This window comes from Trichechus manatus, unplaced genomic scaffold, assembly GCF_000243295.1.
Source record: "Trichechus manatus latirostris isolate Lorelei unplaced genomic scaffold, TriManLat1.0 scaffold00045, whole genome shotgun sequence".
In the NCBI taxonomy this organism is placed as follows: domain Eukaryota; kingdom Metazoa; phylum Chordata; class Mammalia; order Sirenia; family Trichechidae; genus Trichechus; species Trichechus manatus.
This window is the reverse complement of record NW_004443981.1, coordinates 17,832,665-17,844,352: the sequence shown is the minus strand read 5'-3', so window position 1 is coordinate 17,844,352 and position 11,688 is coordinate 17,832,665. Positions and strand designations below refer to the sequence as shown.

Here is an 11,688-nt window from a genome sequence, read left to right as displayed (position 1 = left end):
GGTCACTGGCGGTCTCGTGGAGACGGGCCTGAGCAGGGTGCTAGGGCGGGACCGCCAGCCTGGGGTGGAGGAGGATGGCGCGGTGCTGGACTCACAGAGGGAGGGGGAAGCACGCGGAGTTATCTATCTTTAGGCCTCGCAGTGGGAGCCAGGGGAGGGGCCTCCCAGAGGACTCCCTGGAAGAGATGAGGCTCAGGAGGGGCTGGATTTGGAGAGCAAACAGGGCTTGCAAAGGCTCGGAGGGCGGTGGTAGCCTTGAGCAGACTTGGGCAGGAGGAGCTGCTGAGAGCCCAGACGGGGGAGGGGAAGGGAGGGCGTGTAGTGGAGCTGGAAGGCTGGCCTCAGCCCTGCCAGGTGCAGTCCTGGCCCGGGGCCTGTCCATCCAGGCCCACGGCGTAGCGGGAGCTCCAGTCCCGCTCAAAGAGCTGCTGCAACTGCTCCTGCACAGTGGGAGCCCCTGGCTGGGTGCTGGGGGCCCTCTGGCTGACCACCAGGCCCACACCCGAGGTGCTGCTGAAGTAATCCTCAGACCAGTTGGAGGTGCCTGGAGAGGAGGGGGAGAGGCGCTCATCATGGCTCTTGTGGCCCCTTGCAGCCCTGGCCCCACTGCAGAACTGGGGCTGGTGGGCGCACTGGCCTCTGCTGTCCTCAGCCTCCAGCCAGGCAGCTCCTGGCGCCGGTGAGGAGGACCAGCTAGCTCTTCAAATGTGGAACTCACCCAGAGCACTTGGGGAGCCCCGGCCAGGGGGGCACAGGTGGCCTGGCTGGCCTTCTGGGAACTCGGTGCTCAGGATTTCCCCACCTGCCCAGCGAGGGCAGGTGACAGCTAGGCAGTTACCTATTCCCCAGAGCTCCACCAGGGACCCGGAACCCTTCAGCAGCCCCTCTGTCCTGCGGGGTCCATACTGGACACAAGACCATGCCCCCTTCAGCACCCTCTTCTGTCACTGCCCTGGGGACATGCACCCTTCTGTGGGTTTGTGTGGTCTCTGGGTGTCACATCCACTCCTGCAGCCCCCGATGCCCCTCAGCAGACGCAGTGGGTCCTGGAACCACCTGGCCGCTGGCCCACAGCTCTCCCCCCGGGCGCTCACCAATGTAGGCCGCCTTCTCCGTGACCATGAACTTGCTGTGGTTCACCCTGCTGAATGGGATGTTGGAGTGGTTCCCCACCGGCACGATGAACACTTTCTTCAGGGCACAGAGAAGGGCGTCAGGCTGGGCAGGAGGAGGAGAGGGGCTGCCTTCCCCACGGCCCCCCAGGAAGGGCCCTCACCACATCCACAAAGACACCAGCTGAGGGGTTGCTGAGGGCCTGCAGGGACCGCAGGTAGGGGAACATGGTGGGGTCTGTGTTGAGCCAACAGCTGACCAACAGACGCACGTGGACACCCCTGCTGAAGGCTGCTGCCCGCAGGGCATTGTCCAGTACTGGCCAGTACCTGGGGAAGGGCAGCGCCCGGGTGGGTATCTGCAGCCGGGGACCTGCCCAAGCTGCCCTTCAGCAGAGCCGCCCCGCCTCCAGGGCCTCTGGCTCTGTCCAACGCACCTGGCAGGGTGTTGGAAGCGAGTGGTGGGGAAGTACTCCATCACGGAGGCGTAGATGAACTTCCGGGCCTCCCCCATCACCGCCAGCAGCGCGTCCAGGTCCTGCGTGCGTCCATGGGGGCAGAGCACAGGCGGCGAGGCCTGCCAGGGAGGCTCCGTGAGGGTGCCGTGGCCACCCCTGTGCTGGGCACTCAGCCCCCAGACCCAGTCTGTGCACCGCCCTCCGGCACTCGGGGACAAAGCAGCCCATGTTGTGGTGGAGATGGAGCCCCAGGCAGGGGCCCTGGGCTGCCCGCAGTCCTCACTGGGACACCAGGAGGGCACTGGCCCCCGAGCTCCAGCTGGCCGGCCCTCCCTGCCCCAGAGAAGAAGGCTTCTCCACTAGGTCAGGTGGGCCCATGTCTCAGTGGGGCATCCCTGCCCCTGTGCTCCAATGGAGGAGGGTGGCTGGCTGGCATGGCTGGCCGCCCCTCTGTCTTTCCTCTGCCCGAGTGAGGGATCTCTGAGCTGGGTGGCTCCTTGGAGATAAGCCGGTCCTTCCCACCTCGTCCCCAGACGCCAAGCGGGAGCCTCTTTGCCCCACCCCTGACGGTCTGTTTGGAGACCCCCAGGACCAGCAGGCTTGCCAGCACCTCCTTGGCCACCAGTCTCCCGTGGGTGGCACTGATTGGGTGTTCCCTCCCAGAGATGAGCCCGCCTCCTGGGAAGCCTGCTGACAGCCAGCCTGCCCTCGCCTGAGGCCTTGACCCAAGCCCACCGGCTCTGGGTGGAACTGCGTTGGCTCCCTGGGCACACGTGTCAGGGGCAGGGCCAGGCTGGGCAGGCGGGGCCAGGCTGGGTGGACCAGGGAGAACCATGAGGAGTTCAGCCCTTCATCGACCCCTTACCGAGAAGTAGGCAGTGGTGGGCACCCCCTCGAAGCGGCCCCAGAAGGGCTGGAAACGGTTGATGTGGGACGAGAAGTTCCGAGGCCAGACTTTGGGGATGACAGCCTGGGGCGCGCCTAGCGCCCAGTAGATCTGGAAGGCCTTCTCCAGGTCTCGGGCCAGGCGGCTGCAGTTGTAAATGACAGCACCAAGCTCCTTCACCTGCGGGACCAGGGCGGGCGGCTGTGGGAGCCAGGCTGCTGGGGCTGAGGGTTGCCCGCTCTGGCCAGGCATACTCGGGGGTATGCAGGCCCCCACTGGATGGGGGCCCCAGTGCAGCATCACCTGCAGGAACCCAGAATAGATAGTGGGCTTCTGGCAGGGGGGTGCCCAGCGGGCCCCTGATGTTCTGGAACGACATGTAGTCTGATGATCAAAGCCTAAAACAGAACCCTAATTTCACAGCGACAGCTGCCGCTACGTACGATTCAGCCCTCTGACACATTTGTAACGCACTGCGACTTCGAAACAGGGATCATGCTTTGTTGTCTGCACGCGTCCCTGGATGATGTGCCTGGGACGTCTTTCCACATAGCTGAATGGCCCTCCTCAGCCTGAGTTCAGCCCCCAGCGTGGTACCCAGGACTGTCTAACAGTCCCCTCTTGTCTCCACTGTTGGGATGTTATACACAGGCTGTAGCACCTGGCTTCCCTTGGCTGACTTCTCACGACACCGCCTTCTCTAGATGAACGTGGGCATCTGCAGAGTCCCCAGGGTGTGGGGAGGGGACTCACCTGCGTCAGGGACCGCCAGTCCATGTTGGCACTGCCCACGTAGACATGCCGCCCGTCCACGACCCAGAACTTGGAGTGCAGAACGCCCCCAGTGAGCTGCCTCATGGGCACCTGCCGCACCTGGGCACCTGGCCGAGGTTCAGGAAACAAGAGGAGTTAGCTCTTGTTAAGTGCCAGCTGACGGTAAGTCTGATGCTCTTACCCTGGGCTGACTCCTGTTCTCAGTCCTGCTCAGTCAGTGACGTTATCATCCCTGGTTTACAGGTGAGGGCCCTCAGCGGTGGACAGGTGATTGGCCCAGGGCCTCCAGGCAGCCTGGCTCCAGAGCTCGAGTTTGTTACGACTGCCCCTGGCTTTTGCCTCCTGGCAGATGTCCCAGCCCAGGCCGCCCCCCACCCCAGGAGCTGGGACCACCTGGCACTCTGCCCCGTGGGAGTTGACACCCCTGCTCCTTAGGGCCACTCTGGGTGAACAGACTGAAGGAGCTCAGAGCCCAGCCCCCTCCCTCTCTCTCGGCTGGGGAGGCACAGGCACGGGACCTTCCTGGCCTCTCCATGCTTGTCCCGAGGCGCCAGGGTGTGGTGATGGCGCAGGCACCTACCCCGGGCTGCCAGCACCTGCAGGTCTGTGGACTTCCTGGCCAGTGTCGGGTTGCTGGTGGCCACGGCCAAGGAGATGTTTTTGTCCAGCAGCTGCTGTAGCTTCTGCAGGAGGGCCTCTCCCTGGGGGGCCAGGTTAGCCGTGAGGCCGGCCCGTCCGGGTCTAGGCCCTGGGGTGACCCCAGCTGGCCCCCTGCCCCATAGCCCCTCAACAGGCCCCAGACCTCGCCCAGGAGGCCGCCCCAGCTGGCCCCAACCACCTACGGCTCAGCGTCAGGCCAAGCACTTGGGGCCGTGAAGACCTGAGGCCAGGATGGGTTTGAGCACTCTGTCCTCCAGGCCCCTCGACGCCTGCCCCAGCGCCCCCAGAGGAGGTGCCTGGCCCCACCCCTCCCCAACCACAAGCTGAGCCCAGGGCCTGGCCCCATAGCCCAGCGCAGTTGTGTCCGGGCGGGTACTGGGGGCACACCAGCTGGGAGGACGGGTCGTGGATGCCAATGTCAGCCCCCGTGAGGGACCAGTAGTAGGAGGCCACGTGGACACTCTCCTGGGCGCTGTCAAGGAGCCGCAGCCAGGCCTGGGCCAGGGGCTGGGCTGCCGGGCTGGGCGCCAACAGCAAGTCCTGGGGGAGGCTCTCCACAAGGACAAGCCTGCAGAGAGGGGAGAGGGCAGCTGGAGCCCCTTCGTACAGCCTTCTACTCAGGAGAACCCACACCCACGGGAGTGGGGAGGGGGCGTGGGGAGCAGGTATCAGACTGGGAGGGTCAGGCCTGACCCAGCAGCCAGCAGGAGCGTTGACACCCAGGAGCGTGGTGGGGGAGGCAGCTGGTGGGGCGGGCCAGAAGGCAGACTGTGGGGCCGGGCTCCATCCCAGCCCCGACCCAGAGGGCTGCCCACAGGAGTGGATCAGAGCTGGTGGGTCTGGTGTCGCTGACCCAGAAGGAGAGGGGCTTGGCCAGGAGTCAGTGCGGACTTATCCCCAGGTGTGCAGGACGGGGGGTAGGCCAGGTGTGCCGTGGGGCAGGCTCCTCCCTGGGCTTGCAGGTGGGGGCAGTAAACCACCCCCCAGGAGGGGGACGAAAGGTCCAGGCCAGGATGGTGTGTGTCAGCACATCAGAGTCCAGGAGGATGGGCGGCTCTGCCACACCCAGCTAGCGTCGGCTACAAGGGACCCAGGACCACCGGCTCTCTGCACCCAGCCTGCACTGTCTTCCTGGGACGGTCCAGCCTGCCCCCTCAGCCCCCAGCCTCACTGCCTGCCCTCCCTGGGGCCCCTGCTTCCGGAGAAGATGGGGCAAGACTTCACCCAGGGGGCCTAATGGGGGTGAGTTTGGACAGGGGTGAGGGGCAGAGCTTCTCCCAGGGGGCCTAATGTGGGGGTTTGGACAGGGGTGGGGGCCAGGGCTTCTCCCAGGGGGCCTAATGGCAGACTTGGGTGGAGGTGGACATGGTGCTTCTCCAAAGGGATTAATAGGGGGACTCGGGCAGCAGGCCTGGAACTGACCCCCAAGCACACTTACTGGCATGTGTCCTGCCGCCTGGACCTCGCCTCCTCTCCCCAGTGCTCCCAGGCCAGGTGGGAGCCATGGCCCTGGGACCCAGTGGGTTCTTCCTCGGGGTATCCCTGGACCCAGGTGGGAGGAGGGGGTGCTTGCCACAGGAGGAAGATAAGAGTCAGGGTCCCCAAGCACAGCACAGCCAGGATCCTCAGCACCTACAGTGGAGATGGGCGTCACCCTTAGGCCCTGGGGTGACTCTGGGTGCTCCAGGATGGATATGAGACTGTTCGGGCTGGGGGGGGGGTTCTGTGGCTGGTGGGGGGATGATGCAGAGAGGAATGGTGCCCCCATGTTGGAAAGTCAGGGTGGCCAGGTCCCCTCTGATGCTGCGGCCATGTGGTTGCTGCCCATTTCCCCAGACCCCCATGGCTGAGGCACGTGGGCAGATCCTCGTGGCTCAGGCTGCTGGGCTTGCCTTGCCTACTGGTCAGGGTGCCCCATGCCACCAACCCTCCCATGGCTGATGGGGTTCTGTCCTCCCCACTCTGGCCCAGGGGCCCTGTGAGGCTGTGGGGCCCCACCCCGTGCCCCTTCCTCTCCTTACCATGCTGGCTTCACTGTCCCGTGGGCTGGGGTGGGGTGAGGAGCAGGGCCACGAGGGGGTCCCCACAGGTCTCTGTGGAGGTCTCAGTGCCACCTGCAAGGGGCAACCTGGAGTCACCTGCCAGGGGCAGCTGGGCCAGGGACACCCCTCCAGCAAAGCACCCCACAGGCACAGCTGGAACCCCCAGGAGCCTCCCCACTCCTGCCTGAGGCTGCCACGCAGGTCTGGGGCTGCCTGGCCAGGCTCTGGGCTCCATCCTGTGGCCCTCAGCCCAGGCACTGTGGCCCCTCGGGGGTAGCCTCCTTTGAACCCTGAGGTGGCCAAGCCCTTCCGGCACCTGGCCTTTGACTAGCATCTGTGTGTCAGTGCAAACAGTTAACACGCTTGGCTGCTACCTGAAAACCTGGAAGCTTAAGTCTATCTAGAAGTGCCTTGGAAGAAAGACCTGGTGATCTACATCTGAAAAATCAGCCACTGAAAACCCTGTGGAGCACAGTTCTCCTCTGACACGTGGGGGTCGCCAGGAGTCGGGGTCCACTTGAAAGCAACTGGTTTTTTGTTTGTTTTTAGTGTGCGTGGGGGGTGGGGCACAAGGCTGTGAGTCTTCCTCTCTTGGGGTATCTGGGCATCTGAGTCTCAGTTCCTTGTTTCAACCACAACGCAGAAAAATCTGAAAATGCCGTTTCTGCTTTCTCTGCTGGGCCCCTCAGCACAGACCTATAAATAACCACTTTCCTTCCCTGGTCCTGCCCCCAAAATGGCCCCCCTGCTGGGCCCTGGAGGCATTGAGGGCAGAGGGCCCAGTGTGGGTGGAATCGGCCTTGGCATTGCTGTCCTGGGGCAGAGGACCGGACTTGACGCCTCCGAGGAGTCCCTAGGCCCCAGGGAGATGCCTCCCTGTGGTAGACATGAGCAGGCTGCTCCTGGAGGTCAGCGGGGCCACCACGGGGCGCGGGGAAGCCTGTGTGCAGCGCTGTCCCTGTCCCTGAGACCCTCAGGGGCGTAAGCCCCTCCCCTCTCCCCGGCCTGGGTGTGGGGGCCGTGTGGTCTGGGGCCGGGGCTGCCAAACGTCTGACCAGCAGCAGCAGCTGGGCGTCAAGGCCCTGGGCTCCTCTTGGGCTGTCCCTGCGGGTCAGAGGTTTGGAGCCCTGCGGCCCAGAGGCGGGGACCCAGGAGTGGGCCTGGAACTCCAGAGCAGTACTGGGTGGTGGTGCCCCCAGAAACCACCGTGAGAGAGGCTCCAACTGTGGGAGATTTCAGGGACAGTCAACAAGGTCCAGACACCCTCACCGCCCAGGGTGCCCCCTGACAAAGCGGAGCCCAGGGTGCCCCCCTACATAGCGGAGCCCAGGGTGCCCTCCCACAAAGTGGAGCCCAGGGTGCCCAGCCCCTCCTTCACTGGCTTGGGGGAGGCAAAAATGAGATGTGCTGGGCTGGAGCCAGGTGAGGGGGGGGCCCCGAGATGCCCTTGGAGAAGCTGCTCCCCACCCTGCCTGCACCACATGCCCCCTAAAATTTCCCCTATTCTGGAGCCATCCGAGGCAACTCCTGGGACCACAGAGCCCCAGAGCTGTCACCCCTGCCCCAACTCCGACATCCCAGAGGCGCAGACTGGCTGGGGCCTGGGGGAGACCAGCCCCCGGGGTGGCCCCATGTGTCCTGTGTCCCTACAGTGGGGCTGGCCATTTGGAGAGAATAACCCATTAGTGGTGGCATCTCTGGACTGTGGGGGCTGTGGGGACACCTGTGGGGTGGCCACCAAGCCTCCCCAGCCCTGGTGGGCGGCCTCAGGACCCTGCAGGTGGCAGGGGTCAGGGATGAGGGTACTCTGTCCCAAATTCCTGACCTGCTGAGCACGAGGCACGGCTGTGGTCCCAGGCCAGGCAGGGAGCCCTCAAGGCCGCAGGAGTCAGGGTTGCAGGCCCCTGCCCAGGACCTTCCCTGGCTCCTTCTCCGCCCGGCCAGCCTCGCCATCACGCACCTCTGGGGCTGCTGCCTTTGCATCCATCCCGTCCAGCACGGCCTGCAGCGCGACAGCTCCCCGGGGCCGCTCAGCGCTGCCTCCACCACCTCACCCACCTGCTCCTCTCTGCAGTCCTGCTTCCCCTTCCAGTCACTTCCTCTCTGTCCTGGTACTCACCCCAGGACAGACATCTGGAGGGGGTTGGCAGGCTAGAGGGCGTGGCCTGAGCCCTTCACCTCGAGAAAATGGCCTTCTTGGGTGGGGGCTCCATGGTCAAAGGCCCACGGAGCCAAGTTAGGCTCCCCTGCAGCCACTGAGCCCCAAAGACACAGTGGCTTAAGGACAGAAGTTTACTTCTCTCCCGCCCAATCAGGTGTGAGTACCAGCTCCACAGCCATTGGGACCCAGGTTCCCTCCGGCATGCAGCGCCAACCCCTAGGGGTCATCACCTCAGGATTCCTAGCAGAGCAGACTTCCTGGAAGTCCCCCAGGACACCTCCCCTTACACCTCATGATTCCAAACTTAGTCACATGGTCACTTAGCTGCAAGGGAGGCTGGGAAATGGAGGTGGCTAGTATCGCCATCCTAGAGAACACAGGGGGGCTGTGGCCGGGACCCCCAACCTGGATAATGCAGTGGTGCCGTGGATGGGACCAAAAACCCAGAGAGTGTGGGGACCCCCATGTTGGAGAAGGCAAGGCGTGTGGGTGAAAGATTCGTGCTCACAGTCCTCCCCGCAACATGTAGCTTCTTGGGCCCAGCTCACCATCTGCAAGGGACGGAGCCAGCTCTGCCAGGGCGGTGCTCCCAAGCAAGTTGGGGCACCTACTGTCTGTTAGGGCGCTTCCAGCTCCCCGAGGTTCTGTGGACAGTCCTGTGGGGCAGGCAGAGAACACCTTCTGACTGCTGAGGCTAATCTCTGAGGGCAGTCCCGGCAGGTGGCTGATTGAATTCTGTGTTCTTTTACCTTAAGTTATTGCGTTGTGATGAATTACTTAATATGGCCCTTCTGGCCATGCTCTTTGTGACTGCACACAACGATTGAGTGGGAATATGCAAATAAGGTATATGGAAACTGTGAGGGTTGAGTTTATGTGCCAACTTGACTAGGCCATAATGCCCAATATTGTATGGTTGTCCTCCATTTTATGCATTGTGGATCCTGACCTCTGCATGTTGATGAGGCAGGATTGGTGTAAGGTGTCTTGGGTCAAAGCCTTACAGGAGTGTGTGGCTCAAGTCCCACCCTTACTAAAGTTCTGCCCTTCCCTGGGGTGTGGATGCCCTGGTGGGGCTCTCCCTCTCTGCATCTGGATCCGCCATCCAGTTTGTGATAGTCTAACCTCTGGTTCTTGGGACTGGAGCCTGAGGCCTGCTGTCTGACTTGCCGGTTCTGGGAGTGGCCAGCCTCCACAGCCCCGTGGGCTGGCGGCCTATCGTCTGACCTGATTCACCAGCTTCTGCAGCCTTGTGAGCCAGCAGCCTGTGGTCTGAACTGCCAGTTTGGGTTTGTCAGCCCTGGCAGCCACGTAAGTTGGGAGAAGCCTATGCTTGACCCATGGATTTGGGACTTGCCAGCCTCTACAACTGTGTGACCCATTTCCTGTATATGGTTCATGAGTTCTGTGAGACATTACAGCGAACTAGGGAACCCAAAGGTGGGAGGGAGAGTACTGAGGAGAGAGAGAGTAGTTGATGTTAGGGATGATGGAGTGGTACAGCAGCTTGGAAAAGTTGGGCATTTGGGACTTCTTTAACCTCTGCTTGATAGGAACCAGCTTTGTGCTAATCCTTATAAAAGAAATTATTCATTTAGTTATTGTGTGTTCTTAAGTAAAATAATATTAAACACTATCTAAAAACACTTTAGATATGTGTCGTATAAATAACATGTATTACTGTTAGGTTCTGTCAAGTTGGTTCCAACTCACAGCGGCCCTATGTACAACAGAGCGAAACACTGCCCGGTCCTGAGCCATCCTCACAGTCACTGTTATGCTTGAGCCCATTGTTGCAGCCACTGTGTCAATCCATCTTGTTGAGGGTCTTCCTCTCTTTTGCTGACCCTCTACTTTACCAAGCATGATGTACTTATCCAGGGACTGATCCCTCCTAATAATATGTCCAAAGTATGTGAGACAAAGTCTCACCATCCTTGCTTCTAAAGAGTATTCTGGCTGTACTTCCTCCAAGACAGATTTGTTTGTTCTTCTGGCAGTCCACGGTATTATTCAATATTCTTCACCAATATCATAATTCAATTCTTCTCTTCACCAACACCATAATTCAATTCTTCTTCAGTCTTCCGTATTCATTGTCCAGCTTTCACATGCATATGAGGTGATTGAAAACACCATGGCTTGGGTCAGGGCCACCTTAGTCCTTAAAGTGACATCTTTGCTTTTTAACACTTTGAAGAGGTCTTTTGCAGCAGATTTTCCCAATGCAATCCATCATTTGATTTCTTGACTGCTAAAGGGCATTGATTGTGGATCCAAGTAAAATGAAATCCTTGACAACTTCAATCTTTTCTTCGTTTATCATGAATGTTGCTTATTGGTCCAGTTGTGAGGATTTTTGTTTTCTTTATGTTGAGGTGTAATTCATAATGAAGGCTGTAGTCTTTGATCTTCTTCAGTAAGTGCTTGAAGTCCTCTTCATTTTCAGGAAGCAAGGTTGTGTCATCTGCATATGGCAGGTTGTTAATGAGTCTTCCTCCAATCCTGATGCCCCATTCTTCTTCATATAGTCCAGCTTCTCAGATAATCTGTTCAGTATATAGATTGAATAAGTATGGTGAAAAGATACAACCCTCGCCCACAACTTCCCTGACTTTAAACCATGCGGTATCCCCTTGTTCTGTTTGAACGACTGCCTCTTTGTCCATTTATAGGTTCCTCACGAGCACAATTAAGTGTTCTGGAATTTCTATTCTTCAAAATGTTATCCATAATTTGTTATGATCCACACAGTCGAATGCCTTTGCATAGCCAATAAAACACAGGTAAACAACTTTCTGGTATTCAGTGCTTTCAGCCAGGATCCATCTGACATCGGTAATGATATCCCTTGTTCCACGTCCTCTTCTGAATCTGGCCTGAATTTCTGGCAGTTCTCTGTCGATGTACTGCTACAACTGATTTTGAATGATCTTCAGCAAAATTTTACTTGTGTGTGATATTAATGATACTGTTCAATAATTTCCACATTCTGTTGGATCACCTTTCTTCGGAATGGGCACAATATGGATCTCTTCCAGTTGGTTGGCCAGGTAGCTGTCTTCCACATTTCTGGTGGAGATGAGTGTGCGCTTCCAGCGCTGCATCCGCTTGTTGAAACATCTCAGCTGGTATTCCGTCAATTCCTGGAGCCTTGTTTTCACCAATGCCTTCAGTGCGGCTTGGACTTCTGCCTTCAGTACCATCGATTTTTGATCACGTTACCTCCTGAAATGGTTGAACATCAACCAATTCTTTTTGGTGCAGTGACTCCGTGTGTTCCTTCCATCTTCTTTGGATGCTTCCTGTGTTGTTTAATATTGTCTAACTGCCATTTAACCCTCTTATCGGGATTTTTTAAAACTTTTTTTTTTTTTTTAGTGATTACGGTTTTCAGTGTGATGCTTTTCCAAATCTCACTATCTATATTTTATGTTCTTTTGCTCTTTGCTCATCTTTTTAATACCATTTTTATTTGTCTTTTGTTTTTTTTTTGCTAGAATTGAAAATGCCTTTCTCTAGAGATGATTTGTATTCAATTCTGCAGGACCCAGGGATTGCTATCAACTCAGAATCCCTTTGGTTAAATTTCTCA

General features: G+C 59.0%; 1 protein-coding gene across 1 annotated transcript; it reads right to left on the bottom strand.

Moving 5' to 3' along the window:
- PLD4 (phospholipase D family member 4) lies at positions 1-8,022 on the bottom strand. Its single transcript, XM_023731672.1, has 11 exons — positions 7,893-8,022; positions 5,912-6,004; positions 5,329-5,522; positions 4,278-4,458; positions 3,811-3,931; positions 3,210-3,337; positions 2,436-2,636; positions 1,550-1,689; positions 1,277-1,442; positions 1,095-1,191; positions 1-544 (listed from the first exon to the last, which is right to left on the bottom strand). Exons 1-11 carry the CDS (start codon positions 7,917-7,919, stop codon positions 342-344), a joined length of 1,551 nt encoding a protein of 516 aa, XP_023587440.1. The 5' UTR covers positions 7,920-8,022; the 3' UTR covers positions 1-341.
- Between the last annotated feature and the right edge of the window lie 3,666 nt (positions 8,023-11,688).

Coding starts and splice junctions, on each gene's coding strand:
- PLD4 (XM_023731672.1), bottom strand. CDS start 7,919: ATGGATGCAAAGGCAGCAGCCCCAGAG. Junction 6,005..7,892: donor CAAAGGCAGCAGCCCCAGAG/GTGCGTGATGGC, acceptor TGCCCCTTGCAG/GTGGCACTGAGACCTCCACA. Junction 3,338..3,810: donor GCAGGTGCTGGCAGCCCGGG/GTAGGTGCCTGC, acceptor AACCTCGGCCAG/GTGCCCAGGTGCGGCAGGTG.